General features: G+C 45.7%; 1 protein-coding gene across 1 annotated transcript in view; it reads left to right on the top strand.

Moving 5' to 3' along the window:
- Positions 1-1,328: 1,328 nt before the first annotated feature.
- LOC126427071 (uncharacterized) overlaps positions 1,329-25,052 on the top strand; it is a 148,830-nt gene continuing 125,106 nt past the window's right edge. Inside the window, exon 1 of the mRNA XM_050089247.1 lies at positions 1,329-1,522. Coding sequence (XP_049945204.1) covers positions 1,445-1,522 — 78 coding nt within the window. The 5' untranslated portion in view covers positions 1,329-1,444. The remainder of the gene's footprint in view (positions 1,523-25,052) is intronic.

Genomic DNA, 25,052 nt, shown 5'->3' with positions numbered 1-25,052 from the left:
CAGCTGGACTAAAAGGCCCAGTCTGCTCTGTGTAAACACAGACCGCACCATCGTGGAGCCGCCGCCAGCTAGCACAGTGTCTTGTTGACGGTCTATGGCTTTATGGGCTCTGCGCCACACTCAGGACTTACCATCAGCTCTTACCAATAGAAATCCGTACTCATGTGGCCAGGATATGGTTTTCCAATCGTCTAGGCTTCAGCCAGTCTGGTCAGGAACCCAGGAGAGGCGCTGCAGGCGACGTCGTGCTGTTGGCAAAGGCAGTCTGACCGGCCGTCTGCTGCCACAGCCCATTAACACCGAATTTCGCCTCGCCGTCCTAACAGATGCGTTCGCCGTACGTGAAACACTGATTTCTGTGGTTATTTCAGGCACTGTGGCTTGTCTGTCAGCACTGACAACTGTACACAAATGCGGCTGCTCTCGGTCGTTAGGTGAAGGCCTTCGGCCACTGCGTCCTCCGTGCTGAGAGGTAGTGCCCGAAATTTGGTATTCTCGGGACACTTTAGACGCTATGGGTGTTGGGATATTGAATTCCCTAATGATTTCGGTACGTGGGTTGTCACATGTGTCTAGCTGCAACTACCATCTGCCGTCAGGGTCCGTTAATTTCCCGCGTGCAGTTATAATCACATCGGAATCCTTTTCACACGAATGAGTACAAATGACAGCTGCGGCAGCTGTACCTCGTGTATGCGATCCTATCGACATCTGTTTATCTGCATCCCGCTATACCATCACTTCTGTCACCTCTTAATCAGTAGATCATGACAAAATTTTAAATTTTTATATACGGCGAATATTTGTGCGAAATATTGAAAATGAAATTTTTGTTGCCACTGGAGTCCGCTATGTAGAGAACCTGAAAGTGGTACAGTGTTCTGGGATAGCGGTATAATAATGTATGCAATTGTAATCGTAATCATAAAAATAAAAATTTTTCCTAAAGTAAATGTCTGATACCACAGTACCAGTTTTACAGGCTTGTGTGTCGATAGTAATGCTTGTGGAGTCAAAGCATTCATCTGACCTGACAAGGAAGAGTAGTAGACAATTCAAACTTCCGAAATTAGAAAAAAAAAGAGAGAAGGTCGTAGGGAAATGAAATGAGGAATTCCATTTCGCTAGCAAACCACGCTAACCTGGCAGCGGCGAATTATACTCCAACAGCTGACACAAGCTGCAAAACAGGAAGAGCAGAAGGACAGGGTCGCACAGATATGATGGACGAGGAGTGGGGGAGAGATGGTATCGGCGGTGGACAAGCGCACAGTTCACAGGGACCGCTTTGTAGCATCTGGCGGCGCAATTACAAAAGAGCAGGACAGCCGGGGGCGACAGACAGTGCCGGGTCGCAGGACTGCGACCGGGACAGCGCAGAACGGAGGTGGAGGCGGAGGCAGAGGCAGGCGTAGAGAGGTAGAGAGACGCGCCGGCTCCAAGCATGGGGCCCGGAGCACTGCTGATGTTGGCGGCGGCGGCGGCGGTGGCGGGCATCACCAGCGCCAACATCGCCCTCGCCGTGAGTACCCGCCCTGCTTCTTCTCTGCGTCAGCCGCTCAAACGACGGCATTTTTCCCCGTGGAATCTCACACGACCTCCCCCTCTTATGGCTCATCATTGCAGTTCTACGTGACTACCACTACTGGAGCTTTTCCAAACTGTGTTCGGTCCCACATGCAGGTGGGAGGAGTTTGGGGATGCACCCTCCCCCTACATCGCTCCCCCCCCCCCCCCGAAAATGTTTTTGCTTAAACTGAGTACAATGAAAAGCCGAAGAAACTGATACACCTGCCTAATACCGAGCAGGGCTCCTGCTAATGAGTGCCAGTGAATCCATCAGTGCAACCTTAGTAAATAAAGAGACGACATCAAAACTCACTAATAAGTCAGAATTGTGGAGTTGGAGCGACTTCAGTGGCACTCATTAGCAGAAGGTTCAAAGCCGACATAACAGCATTATTTCATCATTGCCTGTCCTCAACTTATTTCTTATTCAATAATGAATATTTTGAACAAGTTGACGGTGTTGTCATGGGCAGTCCTTTGTCCCCCCTGGTAGCAAACCTTTTTATGGAGGACTTTGAGGAGAAGGCACTCGAGTCGACTGAATTTAAACCGAAAGTCTTCTGGCGTTACGTGGATGACACATTTGTAGTTTGGCCCCATGGAGAAGAAAAACTGGCAGGATTCTTAAAACATCTGAATTCCATTCACAAGAATATTCAGTTTACCATGGAGGTCGAAAAAGAGATAGATGTCTGCCGTTTCTGGATGTCCTTGTCAATCGTAGAGCCGATGGATCTTTGGGGCACTCCGTCTACCGGAAGCCCACACACACAGATCTGTATTTGCAGGCGACAAGCTGCAACCACCCTGCACAAACCATGGGTTTGCTGCGTACTCTGGTGCACCGGGCACACGTGGTATCTGATAAGGACAGCCTTCCCAAAGAATTGGAACATTTGCAATCCGTCTTCAGGGCGAATGGATATTCTACACGCCAAATCCGCACAGCTGTAACAAAGAAGAAATGTAAAGAGAAACAAGAAGAAGAAGACAAAGAAGTGGTCATGTCCAGGGCGTTTCTTCCGTATGTGGGTAACCTCTCCTCTAAAATAGGAAGCATTTTAAAGAAGCATTGTGTTAAAGTGATCTTCCGACCACCTATGAAAATATCGGCTTTGCTTGGCTCTGTGAAGGACGATATGGGTCTGAGGAAGGCGGGTATTTATGAGATCCCCTGTCAATGTGGCAAATCCTACATTGGCCAAACTACTCGCACAGTACGGGAAAGATGCGTGGAGCATGAGCGCCACACACGTCTACTACAGGCCAACAAATCAGCCATAGCAGAACACTGTATTTCGACGGGACACTCCATGGATTATTGTGGAACAAACAATTTTAGCGACAACTAGATCTTTTTGGGAATCCATTATCAAGGAGTCCGTGGAGATACGATTGGCGGATCTTATTAATCTAGACGGCAGCTTTCAGATGGATAAAGCATGGGGTCCTGTAATTTCTTTAATCGCTTCACAGAGACATGGGTCTGCATCTAGTACGACGGCTGACGAAAATTGATTTTATACTTTCGACTACCGCGCCTCAGCTGCGCGAAGGCGCTTTACGACAGATAGCGCAAATGTAGGTACACCACTACGCATGCGCGGCCCGCTTCTGCTGCAGAGCGCGCCATATTAAATAGGGGGCGCGGCATTAGCCTTCTCCACTGCGCAGACGCCGCCGCGCCAATTTTCGGTATATATAGAACGACGCGCACCAGTAATCTTTCCTACCTCTCCTATGTATTTTCCATCCCCGATGATCCCCAGTTCGATTACTCCCTCTTCCCGGATATCCGCGATCGAACTGACACCTCTTCCCCTCCCCTCGCTCCTGGTTTCCAGTGCTTGGACAACATTGCACACACGGAACTCAATGCCCCTATCACTACACAGGATCTCATTGCTACACTCCGCACAAAACGCAACACCGCTCCTGGTCACGATCGTGTCACCTACCATCACCTTCGTGAAGCTCCTGTCCCTTTCCTCTCCACCCTGGCCAGGCTCTACAATGTAGTCCAGTCCACCGGTTACTACCCCGACCTGTGGAAAACCTCCCGTATCCTCATGTTCCTTAAACCCGGCAAACCACCGTCCGAGGTCTCCTCCTACCGCCCCATCAGCCTTACCTCGGTCTTCAGCAAGGTCCTGGAATCTATCCTCACCCGCCGCATACATCAGCATCTCCGCCAGCACCGCCTCCTTCCTGTCACCCAGTGTGGCTTTCGGCCGTCCTTCTCTTCCGACGACCTTCTCCTTCACCTCACTCATCTCCTTTCCGAACAGCTTAAGTCCCGTCGCTCCGCAATCTTCCTCTCCCTGGACCTCGAACGTGCCTATGACCGCGTATGGCATTCCGGTCTCCTCTTCAAGCTCCAAACCTTCGCCCTTCCCATTAACTCCGTCCGTCTGATCGGCTCCTTTCTCCCCCGCCGTCCTTCCTATGTCACCGTCCGTAACTCAGATTCCAACACCTTTTTCCCCTCTGCCGGTGTGCCCCAAGGCTCCGTCCTCTACCCCCTTCTGTACCTTTTGTACACGGCGGACATGCCGCCGCCGTCAGCCCCCGTCCACCTTCTCCAGTTTGCCGATGACACCGCCTTCCTTGCCCTTGCCCCCACCCTACAGCGCTCCCAACACCTTCTCCAATCCCATCTTGACTGGTTCACTGCTTGGTGCAACCAGTGGTTGCTCAAGGTCAATCCCTCCAAAACCCAGGCGATCATTGTAGGCAAAACCACCCCTTCCTTCCGCCTCCTTGATTTCTACATCACCATCTATGGCCGTCCTATCGCCCTCACTCCCACCCTTAAGTACCTTGGCGTCACCCTCGACCGTCGCCTCTCCTGGACTCCCCACCTCCGGACAATCCAAGCCAAGGCACGCTCCCGACTCAGTCTCCTCAAGCTCCTCTCCGGCCGTACGTGGGGTCTGGACCCCTCCACCATCCTCCACACCTATAAATCCCTCATCCGCCCTATCCTTTGTTATGCCCATCCGGCTTGGATCTCCGCCCCCCTCCCTTTTATAAATCCCTCCAAATCCTTGAACGCCATGCTCTCCACCTCGCCTATCGCATCCGTCTCCCCTCCCCCACACGGATCCTGTATGGTCTCATCCCCTTCCCTCACCTCCTCCTTTTCCTTGAAAGGATACGGATCCTGTACACCTTACATAAACTCGACCCTCCTCACCCGCTCGTCTCCCCGATCCTCACCCACCCCCGCCCGCTGGCACGCCTGTATTCCCATGTCCCACCCGGTCTCCATCTCTCAACCCTCCTTACCCTCTCCCAAGGTGGCTTCCGCCAGCTCCCCCTCCCTGATGATGTCCTCCTCCCCTCCATCTACCCCTCCTATCAACTTTGACCCTGCCCCACCCCCCACTTCCGGTGTCCTTTCCTTTAGGCACCCTCCCTCCCTCCCTTCTCTTCCCTTCCCTTCCCTTCTCTTTCCTTTTCCCCCGTCCCCTCCTTCCACCCCTCTTCCCCCGGGCTTCCCCTCCCCCATCCTCCCTCCCCCCTTTCTCCCCTGCCCGTGGCATCTCTGCTCTCCCCTCTCCTACTCCCCTTCCTCCTCCTCCTCTCTTGGCAAGTCCCCGGACTCGCACACGCATGGTGAACATTCGCGCGCCGGAGATCATCGCCATCAGTGTCTAGTGTGTGTGCTTCGTTTTGTGTTTCGTGCTGTTACAACTCAACTGTTCACATGTGCCGTCGCCGTTCTCCGTGTTTTGTGCGCCGTGTCAACAAGTGTCCGTGTTTTTATCGTCCAACGTGAACGGCTTCTTGTTTATTGTTTTTTGTATCTACCTTCTTTGCCCGCCATTTTTTTGTATTGTCTGTGTCCCCTATATCATATTATTGTACCCCATAAGGCTGAAGAGCAGCGTATTAAGCTGCTGCCAGCCCGCCTTGTATGAGGTGATTAAAATTACAATAAAGGAAAAAAAAAACTAGTAATCTTCAGTCTCGTACTCACCTGAAGATGGCTGCATGTTTGTTAACCGAAATATCGTGCCAAGATAACGTGATCCGGCTGCAAGCTGGAAATATGATGGACCAATCGATACGCCGGGAAAACTTCAAGAAGACAAATTTATTTAACGAGTTGTAAAGATGCCTCTCTTCGAAAGCCGACAAAAAAGTCGTTTTCAAGTAAATATATCTGAAATTCTAAGTCACAGCGATCGGCGTTTGATCACTCATTATTCCTAAGCATAACACTGGACAGAATTCCTTGTCCATCATTTCGATATAACAAACAAATAAACAAGAATACCCCCCCCCCCCCCCATGATCTTATTTCGTGTTTTTGCTGTCCTGTCTAGATAGGCTACATCAAATAATTAAATGACAATCTTACTAGGGAAGGTAAGACCTAAATAAGGGATAAGGCTAGATAAATTAATAGTAAACGTCGAAGGTGCCGACTCATGTAAGTGGTAACGCGCACTAACCAGCCCCGGAAAAATTGTATAAAAAGGCACAGCGAAGAGAGTACTAAACACTGCTGTAAATTAAATAAATATTCATCTAGTTTGTGCTATTAACACGTTCATGGACCATTTAATGCGAATGAAAACAGAAAGTCGATTCTTGTTGACCTGACCGATCCATTGAAAGGTTTAATCGAGACTGTATTTATATTATAACGTAAAAAGTCACCGTAGGTAAAATTAGCTTTCCAATTTGGGCACCTCCCCGGAAAAATAGTTTTGCGTGCAAACCTCCCTGTGGTCTGCAAAACTGGCGCTAAGCACTGTGGGACTTAACATCTGAGGTTATCAGTCCCCTAGACTTAGAACTACGTAAACTTAACTAACCTGAGGACATCACACACATCGATGTCCGAGGCAGGATTCGAACCTGCGACCGTAGCAGCCGCGTGGTTCTGTGTTTTGCACTTACAAAAAAATGATTGGGGTATCATACACGTCATGGAATCACTTGTTCATCCGTGCAGGCCGGTCAAAAACAGGTAACCCTTAATTGCTGCAATCGGAAGTGTGACCGGTACCAGACACGGCATTAAATAAGAGAAGAAGGGGTGAGATCGATTGAGAACTATACTATGGACGCGAGTCGGCGTCGGTCTGAGGTGCCTGTTTGTCTGCCTCCTTAGGGAAGCTCTTCACATTGTAATAAAGATTTTCATCAGCATTGCGTAACTCCCGAATGTTCCACTGCCATAATGCACCAACATTTCCAAATCCGAAAGGGAGTCGTTTCGTCAGTGCCTCTCATCGTAACAGCGACGGGATTCCGTAGAGAAGCTAGAATGAGATATCCGTAAAGACGGCAAATGGTATTCAAGTGTAGTCGAACTGAGCACAGCCATTTCGACTGCACGTGAGCAAATGTTAAGCTGACTGCTACAGAAACGTGGACGGAGTATAATGGGTCGTATGTTTCCGTTCGTTCCTGAGATAGGTTCGTTTACTAAAAATTTAGGAGACTGAGCCATATTAGTTGAAGCTGAACATTTGTCTTTCTTTCAGTTGCTCGAACCTATGTCAAAGACTCACACAGTAAACAATTACTAAAAAAACTAAACTCAGTCCGAACAGGCCGTGGAATGCCCAACGACACCGACCGGCCGCCGTGTCATCCTCAGACTACAGGCGTCACTCGATGCGGATATGGAGGGGCATGTGGTCAGCACACCGCTCTCCCGGCCGTACGTCAGTTTACGAGACCGGAGCCACTACTTCTAAATCAAGTAGCTCCTCAGTTTTTGCCGCACAAGGGCTGAATGCATTCCGCTTGCCAATAACGTTAGGCAGACCGGATGGTCACCCATCCTAGTGCTATTCCAGCTCGACAGCGCTTAACTTCGATGATCTGACGGGAACAGGTGTTACCACTGCGGCAATGTGGTTGGCTATAAAATTTCTAGGACGAAATGAAAAGCACTTCTTCCAAATTTTGTGTTCTGTTCTGAATATCGGTTGTGGTATTACACGTCACGCATTTTACTCGGTCGACTTCGCCTATTCGCTTGCGTAAGTTGCAATCCTCTCTCTGGTGCGAGAGGGCTCCAGACCGCAGCGTACAAGATGGCGGTGTGTAACATAACTACGACAGTGCGTGAGGAACAGCGTGCTGTAATCGAGTTTCGGAGTCGAACAGTTGGTCCACACACGGAGCACCCTCTCCTCCAGCATGACGAAGACAGACCACACACGAGGGAGCAGCGACGTCTGCAATAGTCCGGCGCCTCGGGCTCTCTATCATCCACCACCCTCCACACCGCCCCGAAACGGCCCCATCCGGCTCTCATGCGTTTCCCAAAGTTACGCCGATCTGACGAAAGCCGTGGGACTCCCAACAACGCCGAATCGGACCTCTTTTTGCTCGGCGTAGTGCAGAAACCCGGCCTGGTGTGGACTCAAGTCGCTGGAAGCCCCTGTAGAAAAATTGAGCAACGCTGCCTCTATAGCCGTACTTAAACGCGAAAATGTTCCATTGCGAGATTCCGTGCACAAACTGCCCTCTAGACTATATCCCATAAAAGTTTGATGGATTCATGTGGGAGGATCTGGGTGGCCAAATCATTCGCTCGAATTGTCCAGAATTTTCTTCACGTAAATGGCAAATAAGAGTGGCCTTGTGACATTGCGTATTGCCATCCTTAAAAGTCCCGTTATTGTCAGAGAATATGAAGTCGAAGAATGGCTGAAAATGGTCTCCAAGTAGCAGAACGCAGCCATTCCCAGTTAATGATCGGTTCACTTGGATCATAGGACCAAGTCCATTCCATGTAACGACATGCCACACCATTATGGAGCCACTATCAGCCCTGTATGTGTTCGAGTAGGTACGGATCACGCACATTTACTGGCCAAGACGTCAATATGAGTTCACTGTAATGCCCTTCAAACTACTGTACCACAATTATGACCCTTGAAACACGGACAGTTGTCCTGCTGAAAGATGCCGTCGCCGTAGGGGCAGACTTCAAGCATGAAGCGATGCAGGTGGTCCGCAACAGTGTTCACGTAGTTGGCTGCCACCATGACGCCTTTGGTTACCACCACGGAGCCGGCCGGAGTGGCCATGCGGTTCTAGGCGCTGCAGTCTGGAACCGAGCGACCGCTACGGTCGCAGGTTCGAATCCTGCCTCGGGCGTGGATGTGTGTAATGTCCTGATGTTAGTTAGGTTTAATTAGTTCTCAGTTCTAGGCGACTGATGACCACAGAACTTAAGTCGCCTAGTGCTCATAGCCATTTTGAACCAGCACGGATCCCACAGAAGCCCAACTGAATGTACCCGATGGCACAGTTCTGTCCTCACTGGTCTGCATCTGTGGCGCGGTTTCGTCCCGCCACTCGCCTGGATGACGGCATGTAAGGACCCATTCATCGACCTGGTGTGACAAGAAATGCTGTTCAGTCGGCAGGTGACACGATTCTATCGATCCGCAGCGAAAACTCAGTGCTGCTGTGCCCACTTTAGTCGTAACTGACGATGTCGTTGGGTCAACACAGCAACACGTTGGGGTCGTGTGATGTGGAGCTGCATGTTCAGCAGTGGCCTCTGAAGTGCGCCCCGAGACACTTGTACCGGGACCGGCGCTGTACTCTGTCGTCAGAACTGCCACAGATCGCGGCCTATCCTGGATCACACAGTGGGGAATCCTCCGACCCCTACGTTCTGTGATTAGACGTGGTCGTCCGATACCATACAGCCTGTCCGTTATTCTACCAGCCCTCAACTACTTCCCATAGGTGCTCACGACATTGGTACGCAAACAGGGGACCAGCTTGACCATCTTCGTTGTTTCACAGGTTCTCGTTTAAAGCCACAGCGCCACAACAATGCGCCCTTTGTTCAAGTCGCTTATATCAATGGATCTCGGCATTTGTCGCCCGATCTGCGGTATAATGACTGCCATTTCGTGTCTCTTCCGTTTACATTCTGTCCTTACTGCGTCACCCGCCCGCAACCCCACCAGGAGGCGTTCAGTCTCGCGCTGGCCAGTGGTCATGACATTTTTGATTCGTCAGTGTAGGTCTTCCCACAGTGTTGGACTCGGGCGCTAATGACTGTAGCAGTTTTGCGCCCTAAAACCAAGCCAAAACAAAACAAACAGTGCTGGACTGAGCCCATCATAGATACGGGGCAGCGAAACCAAATGAAGCCCCCGGCCTGCTTGGAAATGGATGTATTTCTGGTGCGCATTTTCTAAAAAATTAATAAGACAGATACAATGGCTGACAAAAAAGTCAAGTACTTATATTGTGTGTTATACGCTCTAGTAGCTGGAATATACATACTTAAACACACAACTGAGAAAGATAGCATTTGAAACGGGATACAGCACAGCAACTATATTGTAGAGTGCAAAGCAATAAAAAAGACAACAATAAGAAAATTAGCTTCCATTTTATATGTCTGGAAACAAATCTTGTATAATTATATCATTCAGTTATGTAATCTTAGTTTAAAATATAAGTTTTTGATAATTTTGTTATGGTGCATTCACTGAAGCACCAAAGAAACTGGTATAGGCATGTGTATTCAAATACAGAGATACGTAAACAGGCAGAATACGGCGCTGCGGTCGGCAACTCCTATATTAGACAAGTGTCTGGCGCAGTTGTTAGATCGGTGACTGGTGCTACAGTGGCAGGTTATCAAGGTTTAAGTGTGCTTGAACGAGGTTTTGTAGTCGGCGCTCAAGCGATCAGACACAGCATCTCCGAGTTAGCGATGAAGTTGAGATTTTCGCGGACGACCACTTCACGACTGTATCGTGAGAATCAGGAAGCCAGTAAAACATCAAATCACCGACGTCACTACGGCCTGAAAAAGATCCTGCAAGAACAGGTCCAACGACGACAACAGAGAACCATTCAACCTGACAGAAGTACAACTGTTCTGCAAATTGCTGCAAGTTTCAGTGCTGGGCCATCAACGAGTATGAGCGTGGGATCGATTCAGCGAAACGTCATCGATATGGGCTTTCGGAGCCGAAGGCCCACTCGTGTGCCCTTGATGACTGCATGACACAAAGCTTTACGCCTCGCCTGGACCCGCCAACGCGGACACTGGACTGTTGTTGACTGGAAACCTCTTGCCCGGTCGGACGAGTCTCGTTTCAAACTGCATCGAGCGGGTAGACGAGTACGGGAATGCAGACAATCTCATGAATCCATGGACTCTGCATGCCAGCAGGGGACACAATTCAGTGCGCAACGTCCACGTCTCCAGACAGATTTCCTGGAGTGCTCTCCTTACATCGCCTAACTTATACACAGAAGCGCCACAGAGACTGGTTTAGTCATGCGTATTCAAATACAGAGATATGTAAACAAGCAGAAAACGCACTGCGGTCGGCATCTCCTATGTAAGACATGTGTCTGGCGTGGTTGTTAGATCACTTACTGCTGCTGCTATGTAAGGCTATCAAGGTTTAAGTGAATTTGAGTGTGACGTTAATAGTCGGCGCACGGGCGATGGGACGCAGAATTTCCGAGGTAGCGATGAAGTGGGGATTTTCCCGTACAACCATTTCACGAGTGTACCGTGAATATCAGGAATCCGGTAAAACATCAAATCTCCGACATCGCCGCGGCCGGAAAAAGATCCTGCAAGAACGGGACCAACGACGACTGAAGAGAATCGTTCAACGTGACAGAGGGGCGATCCTTCCGTAAGTTCCTTCGGGTTTCAATGGTGGGCCATCAACAAGTGTCAACGTGCGAATCTTTCAACGAAACATCACCCATATGGGCGTTCGCAGCTCAAAACTCACTCGTGTACCCTTGATGACTGCGCAACACCAAGTTTTACGCCTCGCCTGGGCCCATCAACACCGACATTGGACTGTTGATGACTGGAATCATGTCGCCTGGTCGGACGAGTCTCATTTCAAATTGTATCGAGCGCATGGACGTGTACGGGTATGGAGACACCCTCATGAATCCAGGGACCCTCCACGTTAGCAGAGGACTGTTCAAGCTATTGAAGACTCTTTAGTGGTGTGGGGCGTGTGCAGTTGGAGTGATATGGGACCCCTGATACGTCAAGATACGACTCTGACAGGTGTCACGTACGTAAGCATCCTGTCTGACCACCTGCATCCTTTCATGCCCATTGTGCATTCCGACGGAGTTGCGTAATTCCAGCAGGACAATGCGACACGCTATATGTCCAGAATTGCCGCAGAGTGGCTCCAGGAGCACTCTTCTGAGTTTAAAAGCCTCGGTTGGAAATTTGTGGTAAGGTCTTATGGGACCAAACTGCTTAGTTCAACGGTCCCAAACTTACACACTACTTAATCTAACTTAAACTAACATACGCTAAGGATGACACACACACACTCATGCCCAAGGGAGGACTCGAACCTCCAATGGGGTAAGCAGTTCGGACCGTGAGAAGGTGCCCCTGACCACGCGGCTACCCCGCGCGGCCTTCCGGTGACCACAAAACTCCCAGGACATGAACATCACTGAGAGTATTTGGAATGCGTTGCAACGTGCTGTTCATAACAGATCTCCACTCCGCTCGTACTCTTACGGATTTACGGACAGCCGTGCATGATTCATGGTGTCAGTTCCCTCTAGCACCAATTCAGACATTAATGGAGTCGATGCCACGTCGTGTTACGGCGATTCTTCGTGCTCGTGAGGGCCCTACACGATGTTAGGCGGATGCTGCAATTTCTTTGGGTCATCGGTTTATTTTGGCCCCTTTATTTCACTGAAATTCTGAATAACGTCATTGTCTTCTGTTTCATATGAAACTTTTCTTTCGATTGATGAAATGGTCAGATTCGCTAGTCGTTCTTGATTCAACGTAGAGCGAAGTCATGAAGTACTGGGTTATTAGTGACGTACAGGGAAAAGAGTCAGGGAAATCTCTTCATACAGACATAGCGTCATCGGAAGCTTCTAGAACGAATTTTGCTTCCGAAAGTTTAGAAAATTTGCCTAATTTCCTTCACGGTCGTATATTGATGTGACAGTCTTGTACTGTATAGATCGGTCTACGCATTCAAACACTGATCGACGAACTACTTACTGATCGCCAATCTAAAGCCATGAGCTAGTTGAGCCGGTATTGTTTAATTTAGGCTCCTATTTCCTCACCGTCGAAGTTAATGTCCATATCATTGCAATTTTTAGTGTCAACCGTAGTTCATGTCATAACTAAAATCTCAATCAGGACTTTTAATTAAGCGACTCCTTGATTGAAAGTCATTTTTGGAGACTGTAGATATTATTGGGCTAAATTTAGTTCCTTCAGTGTAGTGTGCCAAAAGTTGATGCACTCGTAAATCAGAAAGGTGAAATCTCATAGAGCTGGGAGGATCGTGCATGCTCGAGATTTAGCACCAAGGTTTGCCTTGCACGAATCTTTCATGTCTTACAGAATGCTCTCAATTGTTTCGACGTTTTCGTTTACGACTTAAACTGCATTGTAATCAGCACACAGTCATTTTCCCGTTTTTTCTACAAGTAATTCCCATGTACATGTAAAAGACGAGAAGGGTTGATATAACTTTTCTACAGTTCCAAACCAGACGACGCTGGAGGGAACACAAGAGAATGCATCAGCTCCACAAAGATTCAAGGAATGATTTGCGTTCGGACTGAACTGAACTTTCGGACTAACTTTTAGAATTTTTCTTCTTGTACTCCTCCATGTATACCTGATATTAATGCGATATTCTTATAATCTTGAGCCCTGCACGAAGCATTATCCATCACATCTTTTTCCAGCTGCAGTTGAGTATCTTTCCATATATCTCTGCAGTACTGTCTGACGTAAAGATACCTGAGGAGAGACATCAAACTTCCACTATGCTGTGTTGTATAGTAACGGTACTTACAGTCCAGCTGAGTATGTAGTACAGGCATCAATATACGTTTCATGTAGAACAACTGCGCCTAGCTGACAACTGTTTATCTACCAGGAACTATTGGTACAACAGTTGTAAGCAGTAGTGGATGTGTTGGGAAAGTATCAGAGCTCGAGGTGTTAAAAGAAAGCACTGATTCTCAAACGGTTCCGTCTTCTGGTCAAGTTGTGCCACAAACTTCTCTTCTCCCCAATCCTATTCAATACTTCCTCATTAGTTATGTGAATTCGGAGGTAAGTTCAGCCGAAATCATTGAGCAGGACCTAATCCTGTTCCGAAATGATGTTGTTGTTGTTGTGGTCTTCAGTCCTGAGACTGGTTTGATGCAGCTCTCCATGCTATTCTATCCTGTGCAACCTTCTTCATCTCCCAGTACCTACTGCAACCTACATCCTTCTGATCTGCTTAGTGTATTCATCTCTTGGTCTCCCTCTACGATTTTCACCCTCCACGCTGCCCTCCAATACTAAATTGGTGATCCCTTGATGCCTCAGAACATGTCCTACCAACCGATTCCGTCTTCTGGTCAAGTTGTGCCACAAACTTCTCTTCTCCCCAATCCTATTCAATACTTCCTCATTAGTTATGTGATCTACCCATCTAATCTTCAGCATTCTTCTGTAGCACCACATTTCGAAAGCTTCTATTCTCTTCTTGTCCAAACTATTTATCGTCCATGTTTCACTCCCATACATGGCTACACACCATACAAATACTTTCAGAAATGACTTCCTGACACTTAAATCTATACTCGATGTTAACAAATTTCTCTTCTTCAGAAACGCTTTCCTTACCATTGCCAGTCTACATTTTATATCCTCTCTACTTCGACCATCATCAGTTATTTTGCTTCCCAAGTAGCAGAACTCCTTTACTACTTTGAGTGTCTCATTTCTTAATCTAATTCCGTCAGCATCACCCGACTTAATTCGACTACATTCCATTATCCTCGTTTTGCTGTTGTTGATGTTCATCTTTTATCCTCCTTTCAAGACACTGGCCATTCAATTCAACTGCTCTTCCAAGTCCTTTGCTGTCTCTGACAGAATTACAATGTCATCGGCGAACCTCAAAGTTTTTATTTCTTCTCCATGGATTTTAATACCTACTCCGAATTTTTCTTTTGTTTCCTTTACTGCTTGCTCAATATACAGATTGAACAACATCGGGGAGAGGCTACAACCCTGTCTTACTCCCATCCCAACCACTGCTTCCCTTTCATGTCCCTCGACTCTTATAACTGTCATCTGGTTTCTGTACAAATTGTAAATAGGCTTTCGCTCCCTGTATTTTAGCCCTGCCACCTTTAGAATTCGAAAGAGAGTATTCCAGTCAACATTGTCAAAAGCTTTCTCTAAGTCTACAAATGCTAGAAACGTAGATTTGCCTTTCCTTAATCTTTTATTCTAAGATAAGTCGTAAGGTCAGTATTGCCTCACGTGTTCCAGTGTTTCTACGGAATCCAAACTGATCTTCCCCGAGGTTGGCTTCTACTAGTTTTTCCATTCGTTTGTAAAGAATTCGTGTTAGTATTTTGCAGCTGTGACTTATTAAACTGATAGTTCGGTAATTTTCACATCTGTCAACACCTTCTTTCTTTGGGATTGGGATTATTATATTCTTCTTGAAGTCTGAGGGTATTTCGCCTGTTTCATACATCTTGCTCACCAGATGGTAGAGTTTTGTCAGGACTGGCTCTCCCAAGGCCGTCAGTAGTTCCAATGGAATGTTGTCTGCCCCAGGGGCCTTGTTTCGACTCAGGTCTTTCAGTGCTCTGTCAAACTCTTCACGCAGTATCGTATCTCCCATTTCATCTTCATCTACATCCTCTTCCATTTCCATAATATTGTCCTCAAGTACATCACCCTTGTATAGACCCTCTATATACTCCTTCCACCTTTCTGCTTTCCCTTCTTTGCTTAGAACTGGGTTTCCATCTGAGCTCTTGATATTCATACAAGTCGTTCTCTTATCTCCAAAGGTCTCTTTAATTTTCCTGTAGGCAGTATCTATCTTACCTCTAGTGAGATAACCCTCTACATCCTTACATTTGTCCTCTAGCCATCCCTGCTTAGCCATTTTGCACTTCCTGTCGATCTCATTTTTGAGACGTTTGTATTCCTTTTTGCCTGCTTCATTTAATGCATTTTTATATTTTCTCCTTTCATCAATTAAATTCAATATTTCTTCTGTTACCCAAGGATTTCTACTAGCCCTCGCCTTTTTACCTACTTGATCCTCTGCTGCCTTCACTACTTCATCCCTCAAAGCTACCCATTCTTCTTCTACTGTATTTCTTTCCGCCATTCCTGTCAATTGTTCCCTTATGCTCTCCCTGAATCTCTGTACAACCTCTGGTTCTTTCAGTTTATCCAGGTCCCATCTCCTTAAATTCCCACCTTTTTGCAGTTTCTTCAGTTTTAATCTACAGGTCATAACCAATAGATTGTGGTCAGAGTCCACATCTGCCCCTGGAAATGTCTTACAATTTAAAACCTGGTTCCCAAATCTCTGTCTTACCATTATATAATCTATCTGATACCTTTTAGTATCTCCAGGGTTCTTCCATGTATACAACCTCCTTTCATGATTCTTAAACCAAGTGTTAGCTATGATGATGTTGTGCTCTGTGCAAAATTCTACCAGGCGGCTTCCTCTTTCATTTCTTAGCCCCAATCCATATTCACCTACTATGTTTCCTTCTCTTCTTTTTCCTACACTCGAATTCCAATCACCCATGACTATTAAATTTTCGTCTCCCTTCACTATCTGAATAATTTCTTTTATTTCATCATACATTTCTTCAATTTCTTCGTCATCTGCAGAGCTAGTTGGCATATAAACTTGTACTACTGTAGTAGGTGTGGGCTTCGTATCTATCTTGGCCACAATAATGCGTTCACTATGCTGTTTGTAGTAGCTTACCCGCATTCCTATTTTCCTATTCATTATTAAACCTACTCCTGCATTACCCCTATTTGATTTTGTGTTTATAACCCTGTAGTCACCTGACCAGAAGTCTTGTTCCTCCTGCCACCGAACTTCACTAATTCCCATTATATCTAACTTTAACCTATCCATTTCCCTTTTTAAATTTTCTAACCTACCAGCCCGATTAAGGGATCTGACATTCCACGCTCCGATCCGTAGAATGCCAGTTTTCTTTCTCCTGATAACGACATCCTCTTGAGTAGTCCCCGCCCGGAGATCCGAATGGGGGACTATTTTACCTCCAGAGTGTTTTACCCAAGAGGACGCCATCATCATTTAACCATACAGTAAAGCTGCATGCCCTCGTGAAAAATTACCGCCGTAGTTTCCCCTTGCTTTCAGCTGTTCGCAGTACCAGCATAGCCAGGCCGTTTTGGTTAGTGTTACAAGGCCAGATCAGTCAATCATCCAGACTGTTGCCCCTGCAACTACTGAAAAGGCTGCTGCCCCTCTTCAGGAACCACACGTTTGTCTGGCCTCTCAACAGATACCCCTCTGTTGTGGTTGCACCTACGGTACGACTATCTGTATTGCTGAGGCACGAAAGCCTCCCCACCAACGGCAAGGTCCATGGTTCATGGGGGGGTCCGAAATGATAGGATAAATATATTTGGTGACAGCGTATTTTTGCTGTTAAGAGAGCACTGAAGAGCCAAATAAATTGGTTTACTTGCCAAATGTCGTGTAGGACCCCCGCAAGCACGCAGAAGTGCTGCAACACGACGTGGCATCGAATCGACTGATGTCTGAAGTAGTGGTCGAGGGGACTGACACCATGAATCCTGCAGCTCTGTCCGTAAATCCGTAGGAATACGAGGGGGGTGGAGATCTCTTCTGAACATCATGGTGCAAGCCATCCCAGACATGCTCAATAATGTTCATGTCTGGGGAGTTTGGTGGCCAGCGGAAGTGTTTAAACTCGGAAGAGTGTTCCTGGAGCCACTCTGTAGCAATTCTGGACGTGTGGGGTGTTGCATTGTCCTGCGTGAATTGCCCAAGTCCGTCGGAAAGCACAATGGTCACGAATGGATCCAGGTGATCAGACACGATGCTTACGTTGTGTCATCTGTCAGAGTCGTATCTAGACGTATCAGGGGTCCCAAATCACTCCAACTGCACACATCCCACACCATTACAGAGCATCCACAGCTTGAACAGTCCCCTGCTGACATGCAGCATCCATGGATTCATGGTCTACATACCCGTACAAGTCAGCAGCTCGATACAATTTGAAACGAGACTCGTCCAACCAGCCAACTGTCATCAAAAGTCCCATGTCGGTGTTAATGGGCCGAGGCTAGTCGTAAAGCTTGGTGTTGTGCAGTAATCAAGGGTACACAAGGGGCGACTTCTGCTCCGAAAGCCCATATAGATGATGTTTCGTTGAATGGTTCACATGCAGACACTTGTTGATTGCCCAGCATTGAAATCTGCAGCAATCTGCGAAAGAGCTATACATCTGGCACGTTGAACACTTCTTCAGTAGTGATCAGTCCCGTTCTTGCAGGATCTTTTACGGGCGCATCCATGTCGGAGATTTGATATTGTACCGGATTCCTGATATTCACGGTACCCTCTTGAAATGGTCGTACGGGGAAATTCCCACTTCGTCGCTACCTTGAGATGCTGTGTCCCATCGCTCGCGCGCCGACTATAACACCACGTTCAAACTCACTTAAACCTTGATAACCTACCGTCGTAGCAGCAGAAATCGACCTAACAACTGCGCCAGACACTTTGTTGAGTGGTACTTAAGTAAATAAATTAGTGAAATCAAAGTGAAGTAGAAATTAGAATATAAATGAAAAACTTGGTTTAGTTTAGAGAGTTACATACTGCCAAACAGCGGGCAAAACAGCCGAACAGAAGAGACAATGACCGTGAAGTCAGCAAGTTCCACTTAAGTGGGCGCTGTCGATTCAGCCGTCAGGGCATCGCCCGACCGGCTCACGTGTTTCTCAGTTGTCGCATGTGAGCAAAGGCCCTCGCCTACATTCCAAGAGCCAATGACCGACGTTAACAAGATTCTTCGAGAAGCTTTTCGACGTGACAGAAGAGGCAATGGCCGTGAAGTCGTTCACCTCCAGTGAACTGAAGTGAATAAATACGCGAGACGCGGTGGGCCTGACAGACGGAGACGAGGACGAAGACGGAGACGAGCGACGAAGAAGACGAAGAAGTGAAGAAGCGTAGCAGTTGTTTTAAGTCAGTTTCGGTGCTGAAGACCGTCATGCAAGAAGAGACTACATCATGCACAGACGCACCAAGTCCGACGCTGCAATGGAATAGGAAGCAGCAGGCTCGGCGCCAGAAGACAGAAGTTAAAAGGTATTTAAAGTCTGATCTTTACGCACCCGGGTGACTCGTGAGGACGGGAAGGAGACGGCCTCACATCAGCAGTCACCTGTGAGCTGGGATGAAGATCTGACAGCCGAAGACTGGCAAGCGGGAGTCCGTTGTTCGAGTCCGGGACACTGGCCTTCCCCCGCCGCGCCGCTCCGCTGGCCGACGCACAACACACGCGGCCGCTTATGGAAGAGAAACACTGGGACGCCACATTCAAGGTATCATCATCCGATGCACGACTTCGCTCGCAGTAATTAAACGGGCCACCTCGCATGCGCTTCTCCGGTCAGCTGGGCGAGACGGCGACACGAGATACACACCGCTACGCGTAATCAGACGCCGCCGTCGCCGCTGCCGCAGCAGAAGGCTACGCAAACGACACAGCTGCCGCTCTCCGAACCTGAACATCCAGTAAGATACAGTTGTACGAAACTTTCAATAAAAGTTATCTTATGTAAAAATGCTGTTTCATTCTACCTCATACCCGAGCCAAGGAAGAACCCACCCTGCCAACATGTTGTTAAGAGAGAAAAATTGATTAATTTAATATTTTCACCCTGACAGAATGCTTTAGAATGCTCATCCTGGCAATTGACAGCATCAAAAGAGAAAACCCAGTTACATTTAGTAGCAGAAGTGCTACATTTAGTGTCACAACTGTTACATTTGGTGTCAGAGAAAAACCCTTGGCTCAATATGAGGTGTGAATGACAGTCACTGAAGGTCCACAGTTAGTATCGTTTAATGTGAGAAAGGATAGATGTTGCATAGACAGTCGTAATATTTTCCTTATTTAGAAGTGTATTTTCTCTCATAATATTAAGAGTTTGTCGAAAATTTTTAAACATCTTTTTAATTCAGTATAGTAAGACTGTGTAATTAATAGTTTGTAAAATGATGACACGAAATCGTACAAAGTCAGAGTCAGCACCACAAGCGGTTTCTACTATGGAAGCTATTCAGAGCTTAGTTAATCAAATAGCACAGCTTAAAAATGATAATAATGCATTATTTAAACAGTTGTGTGAGGTTAGGCAAACCAGTTCAATCCCTCCCACCCTAGATTCCTCAGCAGCAGCCTTGGTAACTCCTTTTTCAGGTAAACCTGGTGAAGACATAACAGCCTATTTGATGATTTAGTAGCAGCTGCAAAGTTAGGATCATGGTCAGATGAACAGCTCTTAGAAACGATAAGATTGCTAGGAGAGGCTAAAGCACACGTATTATACCATGAAGAATTACGGAATTCAACAGCATTTGAGGAATTGAAGAAAGGATTACTTAAACGTTTTCAAAAACAGAACAGCTGTAGATTTTATAGGGAGCAGTTAAACACTATCACTCAGAGGCAAAACGAGTCGTTAGAAAGCTTTGTAGATAGGATTAGAAAAGTTAATATTAACACGTATCAGTTGACAACTAGTGATGAAGCAAATACATTTATTTTACAAGAGGCAGAAAATAGAGCTCTGGATACATTTTTACGTGGGTTGCCTCCTGAAACGTCCCGTCGTGTCAGGGCAGAGTTTCCTAAGAATTTAGCACAAGCTGTATCTGTGGCGACGGCTTTCGAAGAAATAGACATTGCCACCAGATACAAGGAGAAGCGAAATGTATTTTCTGCAGGAGTACGATGTTTTACGTGCGATCGACAGGGACATATAGCAAAAAATTGCAGACAACCTAAATGCATTAATTGTCAAAGATTAGGTCACACATTCAAGGAATGCAGGTCTAAGAAAGTTTTTGGAAATAGAAATCAGTTAAACTCAAACGGGAATGTCGGAGCCGCCGCCAGGCGTTCCCAATATAATTTTTAATGCCATTAAGGCGAATGTGAAGGCGGAATGCTGGTTATCTGCTACCATACAGGATAAAGAGGCAAGGATACTGGTGGATACAGGCGCAAACGTATCAATAGTGAGTAATGAATGTGTTGGAGAAAAGAAATATGACCCTCCAAGGTAGAGATTGAGTGGAGTAGGAGGAGGTACAGTGAAGTCATTAGGATGAACATCATTGATTTTCTATATTCACGGTGTACAATTTCAAGAAGATGTAGAAGTGGTAACAAAGGTAACTGACGGGTACGACGCGAACCTAGGGTTGGATTTCCTGAATAAACATCACGCAAAAATCGACCTCAGACAGCAAACTGTAGAACTTAGCGAAATAGTGTTTCAGCTAGGTGACACCGCTGCAAAGGGCCCGCTGCCGCCAGATTTCCCCAACCGGAAGGCGAAATCAACTACACTGCGTGTAACGTCCTTGAAGCTTGATTCGCGGGATCAGATACCATCTGGCTCAGGAAAACTTTTCTGGATGACCGTTGACCCCGAGGTACCTACAGATACAGTGTGTCTAATAGAGCCATTAAAGGAAAATGAGGAATTAGACGTATCACATTGTTTTGTACGTAGGAGTGTTGTATGGGTGCAAGACGTTGAAGGAGAAACAAACGTACCGGTACATATTGACAATTTCGGAGTGGAGGACAAAGAGTTGCATAAGGGAATATTAGTAGCTACAGTCAGTACTTTTGAAGAAGAAGATTTCATTTGGTCAGATATTAATGATGGTCAGAAACCAGACGCCTATAAAACCGCATTACGCCAGAAGATTGAGCATTTGCAAGGAAAGGATAGAGACACGATAGAAGCAGTTTTAGTTGAGTTCCAAGATTTATTTAATGCAGAAGGTCCACTGCCAGCAACAGATATCACACAGCATAGGATCCCAACAGGAAATAGCCCCCCAGTTTATAGAAAACCTTATAGAGTTCCGCATCACTTACTGCCAGTACTGGATGAATTTGTAGAACAGCATCTAAAATATGGAATTATAGAATATTCTGATTCGCCTTATAATTCAAATATCGTAATTATTCCAAAGAAGTCTCCCGACGGTACGAAACGATATAGATTTTGTTGTGACTACAGACACCTTAACAAACAAACTATCTCAGATGTTCATCCTCTTCCAAACATTACAGATATCATTGACAGTTTAGGTAACAGTAAATACTTTTCAACAATCGATCTACGTAGCGGATATCATCAATTGGAAGTTGCACCTGAAGATAGGCATAAAACAGCATTTTCTACCCCTGGAGGCCACTGGCAATTTAAAAGAATGCCTTTCGGTTTGAAAAATGCACCAGCAACTTTTCAAAGATTACTCAATGGAGTATTGCGAGGACTCAAAACTCAGCAATGTTGTGTATATCTAGACGATATTATTGTGTTCTCCAAAGACATTAATGAACATGCTATGCGTCTGAGTAATGTTTTTCAGAGACTTAGAAAAGCTAAATTAACATTAAATATGGAAAAATGTAGTTTTGCATTGACAGAGGTTACATACCTAGGGCATGTCATTAGTGAAAAAGGAATTCAAACAGATCCTCGATTAATTTCGGCTGTTAACGACTTCCCAACACTACAACGCGTTAAAGAAGTACAAAGTTTCATGGGTCTCGCATCGTATTACCGAAAATATGTTCAAAATTTTGCTGAAATTGCCCACCCTTAACCCAATTATTGAAAAAGGGTGCAAAATTTCATTGGTCTGAAGATTGTGAATCAGCAATTCAAACCCAAGATAAGTTAACACACAGTCCAGTATTAGCCTATCCAGATTACAATAAAGAATTTATTTTATCCTGTGACGCAAGTGGTCATTCAGTAGGAGTTGTTTTGAGTCAGAATATTAATGGCGCAGAACACCCCATAGCCTACGCTTCGAGACAACTAACAACGGCAGAAAGAAATTATTCCACAACGGAGAAAGAATTGTTAAGTCTTATTTATGGTATCAAATACTTTAAATTCTACTTGTATGTTAGCAAATTCAAGGTCATTACAGACCATGTAGCTTTAAAATCTTTGCTTGGGTTAAAGGATCCATCTAGTCGTCTCACGCGTTGGGCCCTATGTCTTTCCGAAATGGATTTCGAAGTTATCCATAAACCAGGCAAAAAACACACGAATGCAGATTGCCTAAGTCGGAAAATAGCACTTTTGGAAGCAACAGGCCGAGATACTGAGGACTGGAGAAAGGCACAAGATGAGGATACAGAATGGAAAAAATACGCAACTAAAAAACAATTTTGCTTTGAAGATGGTGTATTATGCCGTAAAACAAAACTTGGACCGCGAATTGTTGTTCCCCAACACCTTAAACAAGAAATAATGGCAGAGGCCCACGATCATATCCTTGCAGGACACGGTGGACAGCGGACAACCGAAAGACGTGTAGCAGAGCGATTTTGGTGGCAAACCAGAAAGCAGGATGTTGCGCAGTACGTTCGCAATTGCATTGCGTGCGCACAACGAGCTGAGCTTTCTCGTTCAAAAATACCCTTACAGAGGCTCTCCGAGGCTTCATGTCCATTTCAAATCTATGGACTGGATCTCTACGGGTCATTTCATAAAACACCTGCTGGTAATAAGTATGTTCTTACAATTATAGGTCACTTTTCACACTATCTAGCTATGGTGAGTCTCCCAGATCAGCAAGCAAATACAGTTGCCCAAGCTTTAGTTAACAACTGGATACTTAAATTTGGCGTACCTAAAGCTATTAACACAGATCAGGGATCAAATTTTATGTCTGAACTAATGAAACAGCTATGCCACTTACTAAAAATACGCAAATTACGCGCAACTCCGTTACACCCTCAGTGCAACGGACGCACAGAAAGAGTTCATCGGACAACTGGCAAGATGCTTAGTTATTATATTAACGAACAACATTCTAATTGGGATACGTATTTACCAATAATCGTGTCGGTGTACAACGCTAAAACGCATGAAGCAACTGGCATGTCACCTTATGAAGTAGTCTATGGGAGAAAAATGCCGTCCCCGTTTGATGTAATCAGGCAGAAAAACGGAAAAGTCGGAGAAACAGTAAGAGATTTCGGTCGAATGATGAAAGATGTGTGGAAAAAGGCTTTGGAACGACAGGAAAAGTTAGGTAATGCCCGAGCTAAATATCCAAATTACAAAATCGGTCAGTGGGTGATGCTGTCAACTCCATATGTTGCGAAAGGAAAAACGAAGAAATTTGTAACAAACTACAGAGGTCCTTATCAAATAATTGAGATCACGTCACCAGCCAATGTTAAACTGCAACTGCCCACCCGAACTACCATTGTGCATGCAAGTCGTTTAAAACCTTTTAAGGGCACTCCAGATGTAATTCCTTCAACAATAGTGTCTGCTTTTCCGAAGGGTGGTGGAAATACCAGAAAAGGAAAAAGAGTGGCCACGCCGTCACAACATACAGACATGGCACCATACAACCTTCGACCAAGAGTGCGAATGTCCTAGTGGAATCTCAGTAGACTGTGGATAGTACACAAATGTAGATAATTAATAAATTATAATGGTTTATTTTTAAGAAAAAAAAAGGTTGAACGTAGATTGATGTAGATCTTGTAGTTGCAATGTATTCCTTCATTCCTTTCGTTTTTGTTTTTACTAGGTTTGTGGGTTCATAATCATGTTGTTTGCTCTTTTCAGAAAACGCCATGCAAGCATTTCCTACACAAAACCTGTCCTACCTCAATGACTCCCTTGACAGTTCCCTTCTGAAGTCATTAGATACGTTCATAAACTCACAGCAAGGCAAAATTGATGCCAATGTTATGATGCAACATGTCTTAAAATTAAAAGGTGAACACAAAACTAAAATTATAATGCTAGGAACGGGTATATCTGGAACGTTTGTGTTGGTGTTTCTGCTTTGTACAGTTTTCTTTTATTTAAGACGAAAAAATAAGCCAAATAATGATATACCACTTCATCAAATCCCTGTTAACTGGATACCACTCTCTTAACTGGTGTACTTCAATGGTTACTTTTCAGCATTAGTGTATTAATTTTGTTTATTGCACTTCAGTCTTTACTAAACAGTCTTATGTTAAAGTAAACAATACTGTAGAATAGATATTCTTGCATTAATATAGGGTAGATTAAACAGGTGTTGCTATGTAATTTTCTAAGTGAAAAATCTATTTTTGTTTGTTCATTGTCATCAAGATTTGTTACACTTATTACAACGATTTATGTGTGAACTACGTGCTTCATGAGCATACAGTGCTTAAGTAAAGTGATAAAGTATTTTCAACATACTTAATGTGAAGCGTGTGTAATCTTCTAAGTCGAGAGTTTTCATTGCTTGTGTTAGTGCTTTTTCCGTGTGAAGAGTGGAGGAATGTTGAGTGGTAAATTCGAGGGCGAATTTCTCCCAAGGGTGGAGGAATGTTGAGTG

Source organism: Schistocerca serialis, chromosome 11, assembly GCF_023864345.2.
Source record: "Schistocerca serialis cubense isolate TAMUIC-IGC-003099 chromosome 11, iqSchSeri2.2, whole genome shotgun sequence".
Lineage (NCBI taxonomy): Eukaryota > Metazoa > Arthropoda > Insecta > Orthoptera > Acrididae > Schistocerca > Schistocerca serialis.
Note: the sequence above shows the minus strand (reverse complement) of the source record. Positions and strands in the feature narration are given on the sequence as shown.